This window comes from Rhinoraja longicauda, chromosome 4 (genome assembly GCF_053455715.1).
Source record: "Rhinoraja longicauda isolate Sanriku21f chromosome 4, sRhiLon1.1, whole genome shotgun sequence".
Taxonomy (NCBI): Eukaryota; Metazoa; Chordata; class Chondrichthyes; order Rajiformes; family Arhynchobatidae; genus Rhinoraja; species Rhinoraja longicauda.
Window position 1 is genome coordinate 16,787,957 of NC_135956.1, and position 21,429 is coordinate 16,809,385.

The following is a 21,429-nucleotide window of genomic DNA, read 5'->3' on the forward strand; positions in this document are numbered from 1 at the left end:
TTGTGTCTACCTTTGATTGAAACCAACATCTACAGTTCTTTCCTACACAGGTTTGTAGGTTAATTGACACTGGTGTGTAGTAGGATAGTGCTAGTATACAGGGGTGATCGCCGGTCTGCATGTACTCAGTGGGCTTTCCATGCTGTATCTCTAAAGTCTATCATGGGCAGGAACCACAAGGCATGCCAAAATGGCCTTTTCCTGTACCGTTGTTCGAGAAACTATACCAACAACGGAAATTCAAGTTACGATCTCCACCTTGTATGAAATATGTTGGCAATCTTGCATGTGCTGCTTCAGGAAATGGAAAACAATCCAGAATTTCAGAGCATCATTATTTTTCAGGCTGCCATGTATGTGTGTATGATCTGATCAGACGCAACTGAAATACCCTTGATTAGTGCTATTCCACTTTAATCAGCAAAATAGCTCGTCTTCCAAAAATCCACCTGTTACATTATTCAACATTTTGCTTTAATTTACACAATGTAATATTTGACACAGACTTGAATAAATGCTTTTATTTACAAAATGCATTTCTGTATTCCCCAAATACAGGCATTTATCTTCAGTAATCAGCTACACAACCAAATCAATATGTACAATGATTCTATTTAAAGACTGGAAGCTCTGCTTAAAGTACTCGGGCATAATCAAGTAAATTAAAACTGTTTTTGAACAGTAGATTTAATTGTTTAAATGCATCATTACAGAAACAAAAGCAATTCATCAGACCTTTACAAGCTTGATTTTCCCTGGTTTTAAATTATAGTTTAATTTGACAAAAACAAAATCAAGTGGTTTAACAAGAACTATCTACTCAGAGTAAATCATGTATTCAATCTTCTCGCGTATTAAATAAATTCAAATTCCTGATACAAAAGACAATAGAATAAAGTTTGGTGTAAATGTTCTTGGTAAGCTCTTGTCAGTAATATTTTGGTCAGTGATGTAAAGTGCAGTGATATATATTTTCTCCACAGGCTATTCTGCTTCTAATGTGAAATATAAGTACTAATTTTCATCCACCTTTACATGGTGAAGATCTGGATGCCGGCTAGTTTACTGTGGAACAATAAGTGAGCCAGTTCATCTTGAAGAATACAATGAACTCAAAGCTGCAACTTGATATTTCACAAGCACCTCACCTACTGCACCTGATGTTCCCAAAATGGCCTCTGTTACATTGACTTTTTTTTCCAGTTGAAGGAATTGTGGAACAATAACTGAAACTTTACATATTGTGCTTTAAAAAAAATGACAGTAAATGGAGGGTTAGAGCCATTCTAATTATAAAACAGTGGGTGCAGTGGCACAGCTGATAGAGCTGTTGCCTCGTCGGACCAGAGACATGGGTTCGTCAGGTGCTGTTGGTGTGGAGTTTGCACGTTCTCACTGACTCTCTCACATCCCAAAGACCTACAGATTTGAGGGTTAAATGTGTACGAATGGTTCTCGACCCAGAGTCACCCATTCCTTCTCTCCAGAGATGTTTTCAAGACAGTTAGATATAGCTCTTGGGGCTAAAGGGATATGGGGTACTGATTTTAGATGATCAGTCATGAACATATTGAATGGCGATGCTGGCTCGAAGGGTCTCGTCCTGCACCTATTTTCTATGTTCCTATCCCGCTGAGTTACTCCAGCATTTTGTGTCCATCCTAGATTTGTAGGTTAATTGGCCCTCTGTAATTTGCCTGTAAACTGTGCAGTGAGTCAAGGTGAAACTGGGATAACATAGAACTAGTGTAAACGGGTGATTGCTGGTCAGCATAGACTCAGTAGCCAAAGGGTTGATTTCCATACTGTATTAATCAATCTGCTTTGTTACAATAACATCTTGTGAGAAACAGCCAACCTTGTAGTCTTGTAAGTTTCAGGACCAAATATAAATGTGTACAAAATCGGGAGGGGAATGGATCAGGTAAATGCACTGAGTCTCTTCCCCCGAATAGGGGAATTGAAAACCAGAGGACATGGGTTTAAGGGGGGAGGGGATGGTTCAACAGGAACCAGAGGGGTAAATTTTGCACAAAGGATGGTGGATATATAGAACGAGCTGCTGGAGGAGAGAGTTGAGGCAGGTACTATCGCAACGTTTAAGAAACATTTAGACAGGTACATGGATAGGGCAGGTTTGGAGGGAAAAAGACAAAACGCAGGCAGGTGGGACTAGTGTAGATGGGACAGGTTGGTTAGTATGGGCCGAAGGACCTGTTTCCAAGCTGTACGAGTATAATCCAAGGAATATTGGAATGACAGCCTGATTCCTTTCAAATTAACTGCCAACTTTTTTGTTACTTAGTTTTTACAAAGGTTCTTGCACTAAATGGCGAGGCCTTTTTTAAATTTAAGACAGTCATCAGTTCTTTGCTCAAAATATTCTATCAGGCAAAATACAGAATAAGATATGACTGGAATAGAAATTTTATTTTCCAAACCTAATCACTATGTAGTTTAAGTTAAATGTAGTGTAATACACAAAGATCAAATCTCTGATTAGAATTCTATGTGAATATTGATAGCCTACCATACTTCAGATGCCTCAGACCTATACATAATATGTTGCAATACTATTTATCATCACAGCCAGGCAGTCAAATGCTTTCTACTTGCATCTTCATCACGCGTCTTCTTTTTAGTTTTAGCTGGAAAGAAGAAAGTTAAAGTTATTTTAGTCTGGCGAGTCTATATATTTTTTACCTCCATTCTCTCCAACCCCATTGCCCAAATGGTAAAAATAGCTCTTCCATAACAAACCTGCTCCAACTGCGAGTGGCTGACTTTAATGTGTAGGAAAGAACTGTAGATGCTGGTTTACACCAAAGATCGACAAAATGCTGAAGTAACTCAGCAGGGCAGGCAGCATCTCTGGGAGAAGGAATGGGTTACGTTTCGGGACAAGACTGAAGAAGGGTCTCAACCTGAAACGTCACCCATTCCTTCTCTCCAGAGATGTTGCCTGCCCTGCTGAGTTACTCCAGCATTTTGTCTATCTTTGGTGTAAACTAGCATCTGCAGTTGCCGACTCCAGCATTTCACGTTTATCTTTGACTGACTTTCATTGTGGCTTCAACCGAGCCAGAGGGCAAACGGCGTTTGAGATTGGGAGGGCAGGAGAAAGTTGTGCTCGGGAGAGCCAGGGCCTTGTTAGAACATACATGGTCTGAGGGACATGGGAAATATGTGCAGGCATTAGTCTGCTTTGTTTTTGAAAATGGCTTCTCTACAGGCAGAATATGTTATTTAAAAAATAAACAAATACAAGTAAAATACAGTATTTTAAAATGCCAAAATTAGATATCTTGGTGTGAAACTTACATTGCACGCTTACATTAGATTGCAAATCAGGGAAATTTGTGCTGAAATAAAACTTTTGGAGTGAATGAGAAGGAAGAGAGATATCTCATCGGGGGGTGATCATAAAAATAGGAAAATACATGATCTGAAACAAAACTTATCTGGGAGCTAATGTACATCAGCAGCAAGGGGACGGTGAATGAATGGGATGGTACAAGATAGGGCATGGATAGCAGTTATGGATGATCTGCCTCGGCCCACCGGGTCCGCGACAACCAGCGATCCCCGCACACATTAATGCTATCCTACACACACAAGGGACAATTTTTACATTTACCAAGCCAATTAACCTTCATACCTGTACGTCTTTGGAGTGTGGGAGGTCACGCAGGTCACGGAGAGAATGTACAAACTCCATACAGACAGCACCCGTAGTCAGGATCGACCCTGGGTCACTGGGGCTGCATTTACTATAAGGCAGCAACTCTACCGCTGTGCCACCATGCCGTTATATGTTAAAAGATGAGAGACTAGACAACTGTCGCTCTCCCTCTATCCCAGCCTCAACATATTTTTTGTTAAATTCCTTTTATACATCTTCACTGCCTTTGGATTATGCTACTCTAATGCACTCTAATCTAATAAAGATGTCTGTAAGGGATGTAGCTATAGATAAGACGAAGCTGGGACAGAGACAAACAGTATTACGGAATCAGAAATAAGAGATCGCACTAATGGTGCGGATATGTGGTCCAATGTTGATCTTGATGTCAAGTGAAGTAACAGTTCTAACTGACATTTAGTTGCAAGAAGTTTCTGCTCATCCAGAACTGGGCGACATCCAAGCAATTTGAAAATTTACAAAACGCATTTTCCAAATGGATTTTCACTCATCTTTTCTGTTTTATTAACCTCAACCCAGCTCTCATTAGCTCACCTTGTCTGGATGGGAGGTTGGTGGTTGGGAGATTGGTGGTTGGAACTTTTGGCAGTCCTTTGGTCATTTTCTTATTTAATTCTTCTTGTTCCAGCTCTTCTAATTCTGCCAGCAATTCATCCTGGAAACAACATATGTGAATAAATTCTTGATGGCACGCAGAAACTGTTCAGATTTACCCACAGCTTACAAAATGTGATAACAGGGCAGAAGGACAATACTTTGAAATAAGGAGGAAGGAACGACAGATGCTGGTGACAATGATCTATTCTACATTTTCTTTGAACTTCGTCCCCTTTGATCTCTCGTTTTCACACCTTACCCTTCCATATTACTCTTTTCCCTCTCCCCTGACTCTCAGTCTGAAGAAGCGCCTCGACCCGAAACGTCACCCCTTCCTTCTCTCCAGAGATGCTGCCTGTCCCGCTGAGTTTCTCCAGCATTTTGTGTCTAACTTTGAAATAAGCATTTGAAGTAATAATTTGAAGCATCATAACATCATCTATTTTGATTAAGAAAATGAATCTCAGATCAATTCAGGTATATACAAGGAACAACTTGCATGAAATAATTCATATCCTTCCTTGCATTAATACCATTCAATTTCCCTGCCAATAACAACTCGAGAGAAATACACTGCTTGCTACCTGCTGTTCTGTATTCATCTTATGGACAACATATACAAGAGAGAGTTAGATTTAGCTCTTAGGGCTAACGGAATCAAGGGATATGGGGAGAAAGCAGGACTGGGGTACTGATTTTGGATGATCAGCCATGATCATATTGAATGGCGGTGCTGGCATGAAGGGCCGAATGGCCTCCTCCTACAGCTATTTTCTATGTTTCTAGGTAACCCAAAAATAAAAAAACATTTTATAGATTATATTTTACCCACGTCATTATCACCGTAAAACATAGAGCCGATGATTAAAAATAAACAGAGGTAGCCAACATGCATCAATAATAGAACATTTTAGCTCGACAACTAAAAGAGCTATTAATATAAAATGCAAATGAATTATATATATATATATATACACACACACACAGCCAAAACGGTACACAATAGCACAACAATTATAGGGGCACCTTACTCACCATTCACCTGCGGTGTGCAGAATTAAGTTTCGTTATATTTTAAAAGTAATTCACTTTATAAACGTTAATAAACTTTTTACTGTGAATGGGCCAAGTTTCAACGTGGCAGTCGCGCCTGCACAATGCTTTCCCACTTGCCGGGCGCAGCAGCCGCGCCTGCGCAGTTTCGGGAGGGTTGCTGGGCCCAGTACCTGCGCGTGCGTAGTTGAGGGAGGGTTGCCGGGCCCGGCGGCGGCGGGCCCTTCGCAGCAGCACCGGGGGAACCGGCGCCCGTCCCGGCGTGCCTCACGCCTGACCTTCCTCCTGTGGTGCAGTGCGGCGGCAGAGAGAAAGTCAAAGAAGATGGCCACCGGCAGGACGAACATGGGGCAGCGCCTTGCAGCCACTCTCCTGCTGCTGACCGCCGCGATGGCCGCCCTCTCCCCCCCGCCCATCCCCGGGGGAGACTCCCTGGCCACCACAGCCTCGGATATACCCTGGGATTTTGGAGTGGGACCCGCTGTCAAAACATGAACCCAACGGGTCGTGTTTCGTTCAAATTGTTGCGCTATCATGTACCGTTTTGGCTGCTTTCTGCCCAACCAATTGTTCACGCTTTTGATTGCAACATGCACCATAATTTAGTTCAACAAAGAAACTGACAAGTTACTAAAGAACCTTTGGTAACAACGGGAACCCAACGGGTCCACGGGTCGTCTAGTAGATTTTTAAAGTTTCTTTCAGTGTATATCTTCTCCCCTTCGCAAATGAATTCCAACTTTGTTATATAAATAATTGAATATTTTGTTATGTACCTCATCAAATTCTGAACCAAAAGCCTCTGGTCGGGATATTGCATCAGATATTTCTTGTGCTATTTCCTGCTGTTCCGAGATATTTTGCATCATTTCATCAATTTTATCCAAATCCCTGAAGAAAAAAATAATAATACTGCCAATAATTTACAAACAATTTTTTTCCTTTAAGCCATTTCTGATTTTAACTTTTGTGGGCTCACATTTTATTCAAATGGCATACTTACCAAGGGAACAATTTTAATGCAGTTTTTTTTCTTTATGAAATATAGCAAGTTCATGACTGTTTTAGGCTTCATGTCCTTCCTACAGATTTTTAAAATGTCATACTTAATTTGATTTGTGTTTTAGAACACAATTAGAACTACAATAAACCCATAATACCAGAGGTTTTCTGTAAATAAAGTATAAAATAAAATTAATATAAGGAAGTCATAATCCATTTGCTAAAATGCAGATTTTTTCAATGTTCCCAATATTCCAAAATGGTAGGAACAAGGAATTGTGGATGCTGGTTTAAAAAAGACATGAAGAGCTGGAGTAATTAAACAAATCAGGCAGCATCTCTGCAGAACAAGAATAGTTGATGTTTCTGGTCAGGGCCTTTCTTCAGATTCAATTCTGAACAAATTCAATCTGAGGAAGGGTCACAACCCAAAATGTCACTTGCCCACGTTCTCCAGAGATGCTGCCTGACCCGTTGAGTTACTCCAGCACTTTGTGTCTTTATTCCAAAATGGCTGGGAGGAATTTGCTGGAAATAAACCTCCTTTAGTTTAGATGTACAGCATGGAACCATGCCCTTTGTACCACCGAGTCTCTGCCGACCATGATCACCCGTACACTAGTACTATCGTACCACTAGTGACAATTTATAGAAGACAATTAACCTGCACGTCTTTGGAATGTGGGAAGAAAATGGAGAATCTGGAGAAAAAAAACCACGTGGTCACAGGGAGAACTCTGGTATTGGAATAAGAGAAATAAATCTTGCAGAGCTCATACCCCAAAATTGTTACGTCCTTTATGTAAGCAAATACATTTTCCAGTGCTAAAGTTGAATTATGATGAATGCAGGTGGCACATCTATGGAAGACTTGACTGGGGCATATATTAAAGCAATGACTGCAGGCTGAATTTGAAGCTGGGAAGAGCATATTCTATATTAGAATCATGAGCAACAAAAAGACACCAAGATGCCCAACTGAACTGCTTCCAGTTTATGCTCAATCCTTGCTTGAAGGCAACATCACATCCTAACATGCAAAGGCTCATCACAAGTGTGCTCCCCAGGGATGCTTAGCAGGCATCCACTGTAAATCAATTTTACTTAAATGAGGTGATCCAAAGTTCAATACATAGTGGACATCTGCTGGCCTTAACCAACTTGAAGACTGTTTAATTCACATCTACCACATTACCACACATATTGTGCTTCTATCATTTTCGGACAGAACGGAAGGATTGAGCTTCAGATCCAAGGAATTACAGTAAAATTGATATACCTCATCTAATTCTAATTGCACTGCATGATTCTGTTATATCTCCAGAAACAACAGTTCACAATTAAAAAATAGAAACAATAAGGACATAAAGTCAGTAATAATAATGGGTTGCATCTTCTGCAACAAGGTGACATTTAGACATTGTATATTTTAATGCTTTAAAACCTTTATCTAAAAGGTTGCAGGAAGTGATAAGCTAATGAAAATAATGGGAAAGGTAAATAGATGATGTTTTCCAATAGTGTGGTGAATCACAGTTCAAACTAAATCTTTTTCTTCCTACTTTTCCAACTGTTAATGCATCATTGCTGGGGCATATTATACAGACTAATTTATTTTTAATAACATTATGGTCCAATGATTACTCTTTAGGGAATATACTCACAAGTACATGACAACAATGAATCACTTACATGTGCTCATGAGCTGTTTTCATAGCCTTTGCAGCATAGCCCATAGATTTTAATACTTCGGTATTTGTATTTGCATTTTCTAATGCTTCTCGTTGGAATTCAATCGTAGAGAGAGTTCCATCGATCTGTGCCAACTGCTTTTCCAACCTCTTCTTCCGCTTCAGTGCTTGTAGAGCAACTAACAAGAGTAAATAATGAAATGTTTCAACCAGCACCTGCAGTTCCTTCTTATACAATGAAATGAATTAGCTCAATTGATTACAATTTGAGAATCAACATTTCTGAACACCCACCAGATGATGATCGGAGTAAAGTACGAAAGGAATAATATCCAAATTACCAGATAAGTAGAGATTAAGAAAAAAAGTACAACTCGGTGGGATGATGTAAATGTATGCATTGGAACTGCATGGACGAGATCTGCAGCCATTGAGCAGTTCTCCGTAAACAGTAAAACAACGAAAAATATTGGAAATCAGATCAAAAACTTGAGGAATTATGCGTTATTATTTCAATGTACATTATGTTTAAAAAAATGAAAATGAAAAGTTTCTAGAAAAGAGAAAAATAGACCCAGAGTTCAAACCATTCACCAAATGAGACTTACAAGTTGCAAGATGATCTGACAGAAAGAAGGATTACAGGTTTACGTAGCATGTATCACAGATCAGGCCAGAGAAACGGAAAAAGTTTGGAGATGTTCTTTTTGCAAGTATGAAGAAAGTGAATAAACTTGAAATGATCTGTCAAGATAAAAGTAAGAATCAAATTAAAACCAGCAAAATCAAATCAGAAGGTAACCAAGCATAATTAAAAATTCAGCAGGCACCCTTTATTTTCTCCCATATATTTGGAAACAAGATGTAGTTATAAAATTGGAGTTGGGAATTATATAGTCATTAACTTAAATAAAGAAACATTTTCTTTAAATAGAATATTAATTTCTATTTAATATTCAGTATCGCATGGTACATTTCCCAACTGGACTGTTTTTTGCACGTGTCACATCTTCCAAAAGTGATGGAAAAGCACTCTGTAAAGACTAAACAAAGCATTACTGTTCAATTATAATTAAATTAACTCAGTTGCTTGGTATTTCATCGTCTGATTTTTCTTTTTTAGATATGGTAGTGATAAAACATTAGATTTTTTTCAGATCATACAATAAGGAAACAAGCCCTTCTTCAGCCCACTAAATCCTCACTGACTATCATGCTCCCATTCACACAAATGCTACGTAAATCCCATTTCATTCTCCCCATGTTCCCAGAATCTACCACTCATTTTTAATCTAGGGGCAATGTAAATTGCGCAAATAACCCGCTAACCCACATGTCTTTAGAATGCGGAGGTAATGGATCGTGGGAGAAAAGCTATGCAGTCATGGAGAATCTACACAGAGAGCTCAGAGATCTGGATTGAACCCGGGTTTCTGGAGTTGCGGGGCAACAGCTCTTCCAGCTCTATCCAGCCAGTTAACTTTAAACTACGTACTCCGTCCGGTGAATAGTCTTTGAGCTGACACATTAACGCTGTTTATTTTTCCACTAATGCTGACTGTTTCCTGTTTTTGTTTCAGATTTCCAGCATCTGCAGTTAACAGATGTAATCTCTAATAGCGGCAATACATCAAGATATGTATTTGATTTATAAAACAGCTTTTAAAATAAAATTAATAAATGCTTTTTGTTTTAATAGGCGCTATTGCACGTTTATGGAGTCTTTAGTACAATTCCAAATGTGGTTGATTCTGGGTGAAGTACACTCTAAAATGTTGCTGTTACCCAATCTTACATTCTTCAATAAATGCAGACAACTAAAGACTACCTTTCCACCTTCAGTAAATTAGTTGGCATACGCCCAATGATCACGCCTTTTCTGGAGTGTTCCGACTGAACTAAAGTGAAGTAATTAGGGAATGAATCTATTCCAGGGATGGTGGTGGAGGCAGATACAATAGTGGTGTTTAAGAAGCTTTTAGATAGGAACATGGATTTGCGGAGAATAGAATATGGAACACTTGCAGGAAGACGAGATCCTTCCATTCATCCAGGTATCATCTTCGAGCCAAACATTGTGGGCCGAAGGGTTCGTTCCTGTGCTGTACTGTTCTATGTAAAATGTTGTTACTGCTCGGACAGTAACATTTAAGCGGCTTTTAGGAAAGTAACATTTAAGCGGCTTTTAGATTTGGATATGCAGGGAATGGAAGGATATGGATCATGTGTGGGCAGATAAGATTAGTTTATCTTGACATCATGTTCAGCACAGACATTGTGGGCTGAAAGGCCTGTTCCTGTGCTGTAGTGCTCTATGTTAAAACCATTACTAGATTAGTAATTTCATGCTGAAAATAACATGCTGAATAATTATTTTAGGATGAGGCACAACTAATTGTGCCACAACTAACCAAATATATTTACTTTATTATTTGCATTTGAGGCATTTTCCAGACATATAAATTGAAATAATCTTATGGTTATTAGATTTGGTTTACATGGACTCATCCATATAATTAAAGGCACAAAATTAGGAGACGCACAGTCTCGGAAGCCCAGCCAAACATCATTACTCCCTTCTAACTGGGAGGGATCTTTACAAAGCCTGCCAAAAAGGTCCCAAGAAACTATCCACTTACAGCCAAACAAGTCTTAAGAGTCATTTATAGCATATTATATCTTTCACAACTTTTGCAATCCCTGTTATTTCATCACTCCACCTATTGCTAAATTATTCACTGTATTTACAAACTTCTCTTGCTTTTATGTGTCAGGGAAATATTACCACCAGAGAAGTGATTGGGATTCCAGATTAGAAAGAAAAGTGAACAATGGGGGGATAAAGAGAAGGGAAAGAAAAACAATAAAGGTTGAAGAATTTAAGAAATTTTAAAGTAGTTGACGATTAACACAAAGTTATAGCACATGACTTTAACAAGCCAGAAGAAATAGCTCGTTGGACTCAAAGTGCTGGGGTAACTCGGCAGGTCAGGCTGCATCACTGGAGAAAATAGATAGATGACGTTTCGGGTTGCAACCTTTTCTAACAACTGGTCCAGACCCAAAATGTCACCTATCTATTTTCTCCAGGGATGCTGCCTGACCTGCTGAGTTACTTTGCATCCACCTATAGTGTAAACCAGCAAGTACAGTTCCTTCGTATTACATTATGAAATACAGTATCTAGTTGTTGTGTGACAGGCAATACCTGGTGTTGAGAGGTCGACAAAATTATTTAACATTGTCATCCAATGCAGATCACATGATTATCTAATAAAGTTAAGGGTTCTGAGAGTTTGTGAAATAATTTGATTCACGAACACAAAGCTGATGACAGGGTAGGACAGATTTGGAGGGATATGGGCCAAATGCAGGCAGGTGAGACTAGTGTAGCTTGGACATGTTTGCCGGTGTGGGCAAGTTGGGCCGAAGGGCCTGTTTTCATGCTGTATGACTTTAACCCTATGATGGGATGAATGTCTGAGAAATTGGGATTAATAAAGTGCAAATCTGTGGGGAATTCACCAATTTCAATTTGTTTTTTACCATCTTCAAAGATTTACTACATTCACAGTGGCGTAGCTGGGTAGGATGGGTTATCCATGGTCAGCATGAACTCAGTGGGCCGAAGGGCCTGTTTCCATGCTGTATCTGTCCAAAACATATTCAGTGCTCTGCCCTTGCACCTTTTTATAAGTATGCCATTTAGTTTATATTGTCTCTGCTCATTCTTCTTATCAAAATGTACTTTGCACTTTTTTTGCATTAAAGCTCATCTGTACCTACCCATTTTGACAATTTACCTACGCCTTCCTTATGACTTCTTCTATACACCTCATTGTTCACTAAGTTTACAAATCTCACATCCTCTGCAAACTTTCAAATTGTGGCCTACATATCCAAACTCAGGTCACCAATTTATAATAATGAGGAGTGGTTCTAAATACTGTCCACCGGGAGACATATTTCCTGTGAAAAACAATACTTCATGATTCTTTTATGTTCCTGGCTGAAACTGTATCCATGGTGTCGGTGTCCCTTTAATCCCATGGGAAATAATTTTGATAATGTGCCTATTTAAGCTTTACTTTATCAAACGCTTTTTTTGAAGTCCTCAAACAGCATAACATCAATAGTCTCCATTACTTCACTAAAGGCTTGAACAACTCAGTCAAGGGCTAGAGTAAATCTGATGGGTCTCGACCCAAAATGTCACCCATTCTCTCTCTCCAGAGATGCTGCCTATCCTGCTGAATTACTCCAGCATTTTGTGTCTACCTTTAGTCAAGTACAGACTCTATACAGACAGCATCTGTAGTCAGGATTGAACCCAGGTCCCTGGCACTGTAAGGGAGCAACTCTACTGCTATGCCACCATGCGGCCCATGCGGGGGATCTTATAGAAACATATAAAATTCTTAATGGGTTGGAGAGGCTAGATGCGGGAAGATTGTTCCCGATGTTGGGGAAGTCCAGAACCAGGGGTCACAGCTTAAGGATAAGGGGGAAGTCTTTTAGGACCGAGATGAGAAAACATTTCTTCACACAGAGAGTGGTGAGTCTGTGGAATTCTCTGCCACAGAAGGTAGTTGAGGCCAGTTCATTGGCTATTTCTAAGAGGGAGTTAGATGTGGCCCTTGTGGCTAAAAGGATCAGGGGGTATGGAGAGAAGGCAGGTACAGGTTACTGAGCTGGATGATCAGCCATGATCATATTGAATGGCGGTGCAGGCTCGAAAGGCCGAATGGCCTACTCCTGCACCTATTTTCTGTTTCTATGTTTCTATTTATGACCACTGTTTGCAAAGCTTTGTTGAATGCAAATTGACTTTCAAGCTTTCCACCTTATAAATGTATAACAAATGTCAAGTGCCCTATATGGACTGTTAGGTATTTTGATGGTTCTCAAAAACTTAAAAAATCATAGTTGCAAATTCTATTTCCTTAAAAATACAATAGAAATAGATTGCAAATTACATAAGCAACTCATGACAGGGTCAATAAGTAGTTGATGCAAGTAGCATACAATCCTAATATATTTGCAAATGTCAATGGTATGAGCTGCTAGAGGACGTAGTTGAGACAGGTACAAAAATAACATTTAAAAGACACATGGATAGGAAAGGTTTAGGGAGATATAGACCAAATGAGAGCAAATGGAACATTTTGATCAGCATGGACGAGTTGGGGCAAAGGGCTCATTTCTGTATGACTCTATATGTGTAATATTGTGGACAGAGATACAAAACCTGCACTTCATCCTCCAGCACCTAGACCGCAAGGGGACCTATGCCAGGATTCTGTTTGTGGACTTTAGCTCTGCATTTAACATCATTGTGCCACAGCTACTACACAACAAACTCTCCCAGTTGACTGTGCCTGGACCCCTCTGTCAGTGGATCATCAACTTCCTGACAGACAGGAAGCAGCGTGTGAGGCTGGGAAAGCACATCTCGGACCCGCAGACCCTCAGCATAGGAGCACCGCAAGGCTGCGTACTCTCCCCTCTCCTTTACTCTCTCTACACCAACGACTGCACCTCCACAGACTCCTCTGTCAAGCTCCCCAAGTTTGCGGACGACACAACCCTGATTGGACTGATCCACGATGGGGAGGAATCTGCCTACAGATGGGAAGTGACACAACTGGCATCCTGGTGCCATCGCAACAACCTGGAGCTCAATGCTCTTAAGACAGAAGAACTAACTGTAGACTTTCAAAGAGCTCCCCCTCCCCTCGCTCAGTATCAATTACACCGCAGTCACATCTGTGGAGTCAATTAAGTTCCTTGGAACCATCATCTCCAGGGACCTTAAATGGGGGGCCACCATTGACTCCACAGTCAAAAAGGTCCAAGAGGATGTACTTCCTGCGGCAACTGAGGAAACACAATCTGCCACAGACAATGATGGTCCAATTCTACACTGCTATCATTGAGTCCGTCCTCACCTTCTCCATCATGGTCTGGTTTGGCTCAGCCACCAAGCACGCCATCCGGAGGCTGCAACAGATCGTTCGATCAGCTGAGAAGGTTGTTGGCTGCAACCATCCCCCCATTGACGAACTGTACACTGCAAGGGCCAGGAAGCGAGCGGGCAAGATCATCTCTGACCCCTCTCACCCTGGCCACAAAATCTTTGAAGCACTTCCCATACCAAACTTGTCCTTTATCAAGAAAGTAAATGGATGCTTAATAGTGCAAATAGGAAAATATCTTGTTGATCAAAGGAAGTTATGCTCTAAAATGTTAATCAATATTTGAAGGATTATACATTTGGCAAATGAGTGCCACAGCTTACTGAAACAAATAGGAAATTAAAGAATTTAAAACTACACAAAACAATTACGAAAATGCAACATAAACAAACTAACAGCAATGTTGATGTAGTAACATCAAAAAGGTTAAGGGACAGGAACTAGGAAACAGTTGAGGAATTTAATCTGCAGCAAGATTGTTGAATGAAGTAAAATAAAGGACATTATTTTCACTGACAATGTTTGACAAGGGAGTCAGTGGGGCACAAAAAGTAGACTACTTCATAACTGAATCTGAACAATTTATCTTTTTTCTATCATTTTTACCTCTCATACAAAACACCCATTCCCTTTCAGCAAAGTACATTATTTTCCCTCCTAGGTACATTCACTCCTTTTTCCTTCAATCTCTTTTCTTTAACTTTTCATCCTTAATGATTTCAACTGATCATGCAGACATATTGCACCACTGCGCAGCGGCAGAGTTGCTGCCTTACAGCACCCGAGACCTAGGTTCGATCCTGACAATAGGTGCTGTCTCTACGGAGTTTGTACGTTTCCCCCTTGACCGCGTGGGTTTTCTCTGGGTGCTCCAGTTTCCTCCCACACTCCAAAGACGTACAGGTCTGTAGGTTAATTGGCTTTGGTAAAAATTGTAAATTGTCGCTAGTGTAGAATAGTGCTAGTAATCAGGGTAATCGCTGGTCAGCGTGGAATCAGTGGGCCGAAGGCCCTGTATCTCTAAATGAAATTAAACTAAACTATGTTTGGGGACTGGCCTTCTATCGTCTTAATCTTTTTCACCAACTAGATTGCCCTCTCATAAGTTCATAAGTGATAGGAGCAGAATTAGGCCATTGCCATCACACTCATTCATACTCTCATACTCATCACCATCCGTTTTAACGTGTAATCTCACTTGGCCTTCTACACCTGTCATCTCCACCATTGCCCAGCTAGATGGGAACACGCAAACACGAGTCTATTCTTATTTATTCATTCCTAGCCAGAGAATCAACTGCGGAGGCTTTTCTTATCGTTTTGCCTGGTGTCTTCTTAGAATTTAGCCTTGGTCTCCATCTATTTTTTTCATCCACAAATTGCTGCACTGCAGCATCCAAATTACAGTAGAATTTCACAAAATCTTCCATCATCTCTCAGCTGTCAGTTATATTTTCCAACATACACCATTGCATCAGCAGAAGTTTTCCTCCAGACTGGGAAAACCAAGACTAGAGTTTTTGTTCCCCGTTACAAACTATTCCTGAGGACCACTCTTTCTTTCTGCAAGGGACCATTGGAAAGTGGAACATATTGGTCACAATGTTGGCATAATATTTGCCTGTAATGTGTGTTGGGACCATTCTTCTGTGCTACCAAAATGACTGACATAAGAGAGCATAGACACTAGAACCTGGAGCAGGAAAAAAAACTGCTGGAGGAACACAGCAGGTTGAGCAGCAACTGTGGGGGAGGGGGAGGAACTGCCGACATTTTGGGTCGAGACCCAGCATCAAGAGTGAGAGTGGTGGAAAGATCGCCAGCATGAAGAGACGAGGGAGAAGGGTGGGACAAGGGCCAGAGGTGGTTAATGGGCAGATGAGATAATGGGAGGGGGGAGGGGTTGGGAGACAGAGGCAGGATGAAATTTCAGGTAACCCTTACCTCCCCACACCTTTCCTTCCAATCCACCACTGCTTCCATTTTTGTTCCCTACCCCATTCCCATCCTCTTCCAGCTTCCATCACACATGTTCTCCTAGTTTCATTCACCTGCCAGTCACACATTTTACCTGGACCAGTTCTCTCCCCCATATGATTCCACCTGTTCACCATCACTTTCTTAACTGTTCCCATTATTACCTTATTTGCTTATCAGATTCCAGCACTGGTAGCCTTTGTGTCTGTTTAACCCGTCCAGCAACTGCCCCCCCTTCCCCCATCATGTTCCATTTGCCCTTTTTTCCCCTTCACTTTTTCCACATATCACCCACATGCCTGTCTCCCAACTCCACCCTTCCCTCACCACCTGGCCCCATCCGCAGTACATCCCAACAAGCCCAGCTTACTCAATCTCTTCCCATAACTCAGCTGCCAATCCAGGTATGATCCAGGCGTTATCTCCTCTGCACTCTCTCCAACACAGCCGCCTCCCTCCCATTGAGTGGAGACCAGAACTACACACAATACTCCATGTCGTTCCTTGACGCAGAGAGACGTTTACTGTACAGGTTGCTCCTGCACACTCTACACTTCCTCGCCCTCGTCTTCCATCCAGACACGCCCTGGCGATCTGCGTTACCACCGACAGCAGGACAGATCCCCAGTGGAGGTCTCTCTATAAGGGAGTCCTCCCCCTTTACATCAGGGACCTGGGGTGGAAAGTGTTGCACAGAGCTGTGGTGTGTAATGAATATCTTGAGTCGGTTCACAGACTCGCCAGCCACCTGTAACTTCTGCGGCAAGGAAGAGACAGTGTTTCACGTGTATTTGGAGTGTGCAAGATTGCAGCCCCTGTACGAACATTTGAAGGGGCTGTTCCTCAAGTTCTGGTTGCATTTTTGTCCCACTATTTTGGTATTTGGGCACAAGGCAGGGAGTGAGAAAGGTCAATCGGGAGGGTTGGATCTCCCTGTCGGTTTGCTCCTGGGCCTGGCCAAGATGGCCATTCACGAGCCCAGGCAGCGGGTAGTTGGTCACACCAGAGCCTGTCCCTCTTCTGGGCCTACGTCCATGCTCGCGAGTCCCTCGAGAGGGAACACAGTGTCCACAGGGACTCTAGAAGCCTTCCATGAACTTTGGTCGCCATGGGGGGTGGGGGTGGGGGGGGAATCGAGTGTATTGTAGATAAAGATGGCACTATTGTATTATGATGATGGCCTGATGTAATGTAAGAAAATAACTGCAGATGCTGGTACAAATCGAAGGTATTTATTTCACAAAATGCTGGAATAACTCAGCTGGTCAGGCAGCATCTCAGGAGAGAAGAAAAAGGAATGGGTGACGTCTCGGGTCGAGACCCTTCTTCAGACTGAAGAAGGGTCTCGACCCGAAACGTCACCCATTCCTTCTCTCCTGAGATGCTGCCTGACCTGCTGAGTTACTCCAGCATTTTGTGAATAAATGTCTTAAACCCCAAGGTCACTTTGTTCGTCAGCATTTCTTATCGATCTATCAGTTACTATACAAGTCCTATCCCTATTCATTTTCCAAAAATAAGTCTCCTTAACCTTGATGGGATTAAATTCCACCTGCCAAATTTCCACCCAACTTTCCATCTGATCTATTTCTTGCTGAAACCGTAGGCAACTTTCTCACTGTTCATAACACCATCAACTTCTGTTTCATCTGTAAACTCTCTAATCATACCTCCTTTATTCACACCCAAGTCCTTAAATATAAATCACAAACAACAAGAGTCTCAGCACTGATCCAGTGTGGGCCACTGGTCAAATATTTCTGATTATTAAAAGAGTTTAATAAGACAAGGTCTTGTATGGTGGTTGGTCCAGAAGGTTACGGCACATGGGATCCAAGATGAGCTGGCTAACTGGATACAATATTGGCTTGGTGATAGGAGATAGAAGTAGCAGACTCTTAATAATCCATACATTATGTTGTCGCAGACAGCATGGTTTGATTGAAATATTATTATTTTTTAGGTTTATTCTAGTTTAGCACAAATTTCTTCCTGTCCCACAGTTGAAAAAGCATCTTAGAATCTCATGTAGCATTGGAATTGGGTTTCTTGTTTAAACATTTAGCTAGTGTGTTTGTTAACATGAAGGTAGCTTATTACTGAATATGGAGTGAGTTCTATTGCATAAGTGTGTTTCAGCAGTTCAGATATTGGGCTTGGTTTCCTCAGTTGAGCGCTTAGCTTGGTGTTATAGCACGTACGTTGTGTTTTAATAGTAATATAATGTTATTGATAAATTATTTACACATGGTAATTGAAAGTAACTACAAGAAATTGTGTGAATTGACTCACTCTTTAACAATGGTTGCTTTGAATAACAGAGACTGAAAATTGATGTAACAAAGATGGAACTTTAAAAAAATGCAATGTTCCTGGGTCATGGAGAGTGCAATGTTCCTATCCCAGTACAGTCAAGAGAGTGTGTTACATGTACCGGCATCGGAACAATGAAAGTCTTTCTTGAAGCAGCTGAACAGCTGACCGTAAATGCAACACAAGCAGATAATAAAATCCTCAGAGTGCTCTGGTTTCCTTTCACAGTGGGTTTGGAGGTTAATTGGCCTCTGTAAAGTGCCCCTAGTGTGTAGCAAGTGGGTGAGAAAGTGGGATAATATAGTGGGAATGGATGATCGATGGTCAGCATGGACTTTGTGGGCCAAAGAGTATCTCTAAACTAAATTTATGTGTAGCAAAATGTCCCAGCCTATGATACAGTGTACAATGTAATATGCCTGCCTAGTACAATGTAACAATGCAATGCCTCTACCTTAGTGCAATGTACAGTGTAACATCCCTACCCCAGTACAGGGTAACAGTGCAATGTCTCTGCCCCTAGTACAGGATAACAGTGCCCTGCCCCTGTGCAGTGTAGTGCAATGTCCCTACCCTGGTAGTATAACAGTGCAATGTCCCTGCCCCTGTACAGTGCAAGTGTATGCCCCTAATAAAGTGTACAGTGCAATATTCCCGTCCCTACAACAGTGCATTGACCCTGCCCCTACCACAGTGCAATTTTTTGCTGCCTCTGGTAGTGCAATGATCCTGCCTACAGTGTAATGATGTTCCTGATGTTAGGGAAGTCCAGAACTAGGGGTCTCAGTTTTAGAATAAGGGATAAGTCATTTAGGATTGAAATGAGGAAAAACTTTTTCACCCAAAGAGTTGTGAATTTGAGGAATTCCCTGCCACAGAAGGCAGTAGGGGCCAAATCACTGGATGTATTCAAGAGAGAGTTGGATATAGCTCTTACGGCTAACAGAATCAATAGATATGGGGAGAAAGCAGGAACGGGATACTGATTCTGGATGATCAGCCATGATCATATTGAATGGCCTACTCCTGCACCTTCCATGTTTCTATGCCCGAGTACGGTGTAACAGTCCAATATCCCTGCCCCTAGTACAGTGTAATAATGCAACATCCCTACCCCTGGTACAGGGTTACAGTGCAATGTCCCTACCCACGTAGTGTAACAGTGACCCTGCCCCTATACAGTAAGAAAATAACTGCAAATGCTGGTACAAATCGAAGGTATTTATTCACAAAATGCTGGAGTAACTCAGCAGGTCAGGCAGCATCTCAGGAGAGAAGGAATGGGCGACGTTTCAGGTCGAGACCCTTCTTCAGACTGATGTCAGGGGGGCGGGACAAAGGAAGGATATAGGTGGAGACAGGAAGACAGTGGGAGATCTGGGAAGGGGGAGGGGAAGAGAGGGACAGAGGAACTATCTAAAGTTGGAGAAGTCAATGTTCATACCACTGGGCTGCAAGCTGCCCAGGCAAAATATGAGGTGCTGTTCCTCCAATTTCCGGTGGGACTCACTGTGGCACTGGAGGATGCCCATGACAGAAAGGTCAGACTGGGAATGGGAGGGGGAGTTGAAGTGCTCAGCCACCGGGAGATCAGATTGGTTAATGCGGACTGAGTGCAGGTGTTGAGCAAAGCGATCGCCGAGCCTGCGTTTGGTTTCGCCGATGTAAATAAGTTGACATCTGGAGCAGCGGATGCAATAGATGAGGTTGGAGGAAGTGCAGGTGAACCTCTGTCTCACCTGGAACGACTGTTTGGGTCCTTGGATGGAGTTGAAGGGGGAAGTAAAGGGGGGGGGGGGGGTGTTGCATCTTGTGCGGTTGCAGGGGAAAGTGACTGGGGATGGGGTGGTTTGGGTAGGAAGGGACGAGTGGGCCAGGGAGTTACGCAGAAAGGGGAGGGGATGGGAAGATATGGCCAGTGGTGGGGTCCCGTTGTAGGTGACGGAAATGTTGGCGAATGATTTGTTGGATCCGCTGGCTGGTGGGGTGGAAGGTGAGAACGAGGGGGATTCTGTCCTTGTTACGAGTGGGAGGAGGGGGAGCAAGAGCGGAGCCGCGGGATGTGGAAGAGCCCCTGTAGTGCAAGTGTAACATCCCTGCCCCTAACACAGTGTACAGTGCAACATTCCTGCCCCTAGTTCAGTACAATTTTGCTGCCTCTGGTACAGTGCCGCTAGTACAGTGTAACAGTGCAATGTCCCTGCCCCTGGTAGTGTAAGTGTAATATCCCTGCCCCTAATACAATGCACAGTGTAACACCTAATAGCGACCCTGCCCCAAGTTCAGTGCAATGAATGACCCTGTCCCTAGATCAACGCAGAGATAAGAGACTGCAAGTGCTCGAACCTGGAGCATCAAAACAACCTGCTGGGGGAACTTAGCAAGTCGAGCAGCACCTGTGGATGGGAAGGAGTGGTCGGTGTTTCGGGTCGATACCCCGCATCAGGGGAGGTGCGGCGTCCAGCAGCGTTGTTGTTGTTGCTGGCAGAAACAGTGCTGTAGTCTGAAGAAAAGTCTCCACCCGAAACGTCACCCATTCCTTCTCTCCAGAGATGCTCGTCTGTCCCGCTGAGTTACTCCAGCATTTTGTGTCCGTCTTCGGTTTAAACCCGCATCTGACTGCGGGTACTACTACCTGGCACAGACAGAGTGACATGTTGCAGCAACCGTCCCAGTGGCAGTGCCAGTGTGCCAGTGTGCCAGTGTGCCAGTGCCAGTGTGCCAGTGGCAGTGCCAGTGTGCCAGTGCCCCCCAAGTCCCCGTGTCCTACCTCGCTTGTTCCTGGTGCCGTTTTTGCGGACGATCTCCAGCTCTTTGCCGATCCTGGTCTCCAGGTACTCCTGCTTCTTGCTCAGCATCTGCTCGGTGTCGCGGAGACGCTGCAGGGCCTCCTGCAGACCCGGACCCGGGCCCGGCTTCTTGGAGCGGGACCGGGAGGGGGACGAGGACGAGCCAGGACCCCGACCCGGACCGGAGACCGAGGTCGAGCCGCCCCCGAACCAGTTTGAAAATTTACTCATAACGACCGAGCGCGAGCGCGAGCTGCTCGCGGTTCACGGCCGCCTGTCTGTCTGTCTGTCTGTCATTCAACAAGGGGCGGGCCTGGAGGACCACCCGT

At 42.6% G+C, this 21,429-nt stretch overlaps 1 protein-coding gene across 1 annotated transcript; it reads right to left on the reverse strand.

The window, feature by feature from the left end:
- Positions 1 to 438: 438 nt before the first annotated feature.
- LOC144593071 (putative charged multivesicular body protein 4B-like protein CHMP4BP1) lies at positions 439 to 21,385 on the reverse strand. The gene is made up of 5 exons (XM_078398504.1): positions 21,082 to 21,385; positions 8,048 to 8,225; positions 6,130 to 6,244; positions 4,238 to 4,358; positions 439 to 2,648 (listed from the first exon to the last, which is right to left on the reverse strand). Exons 1-5 carry the CDS (start codon positions 21,329 to 21,331, stop codon positions 2,584 to 2,586), a joined length of 729 nt encoding a protein of 242 aa, XP_078254630.1. The 5' UTR covers positions 21,332 to 21,385; the 3' UTR covers positions 439 to 2,583.
- Positions 21,386 to 21,429: the final 44 nt, after the last annotated feature.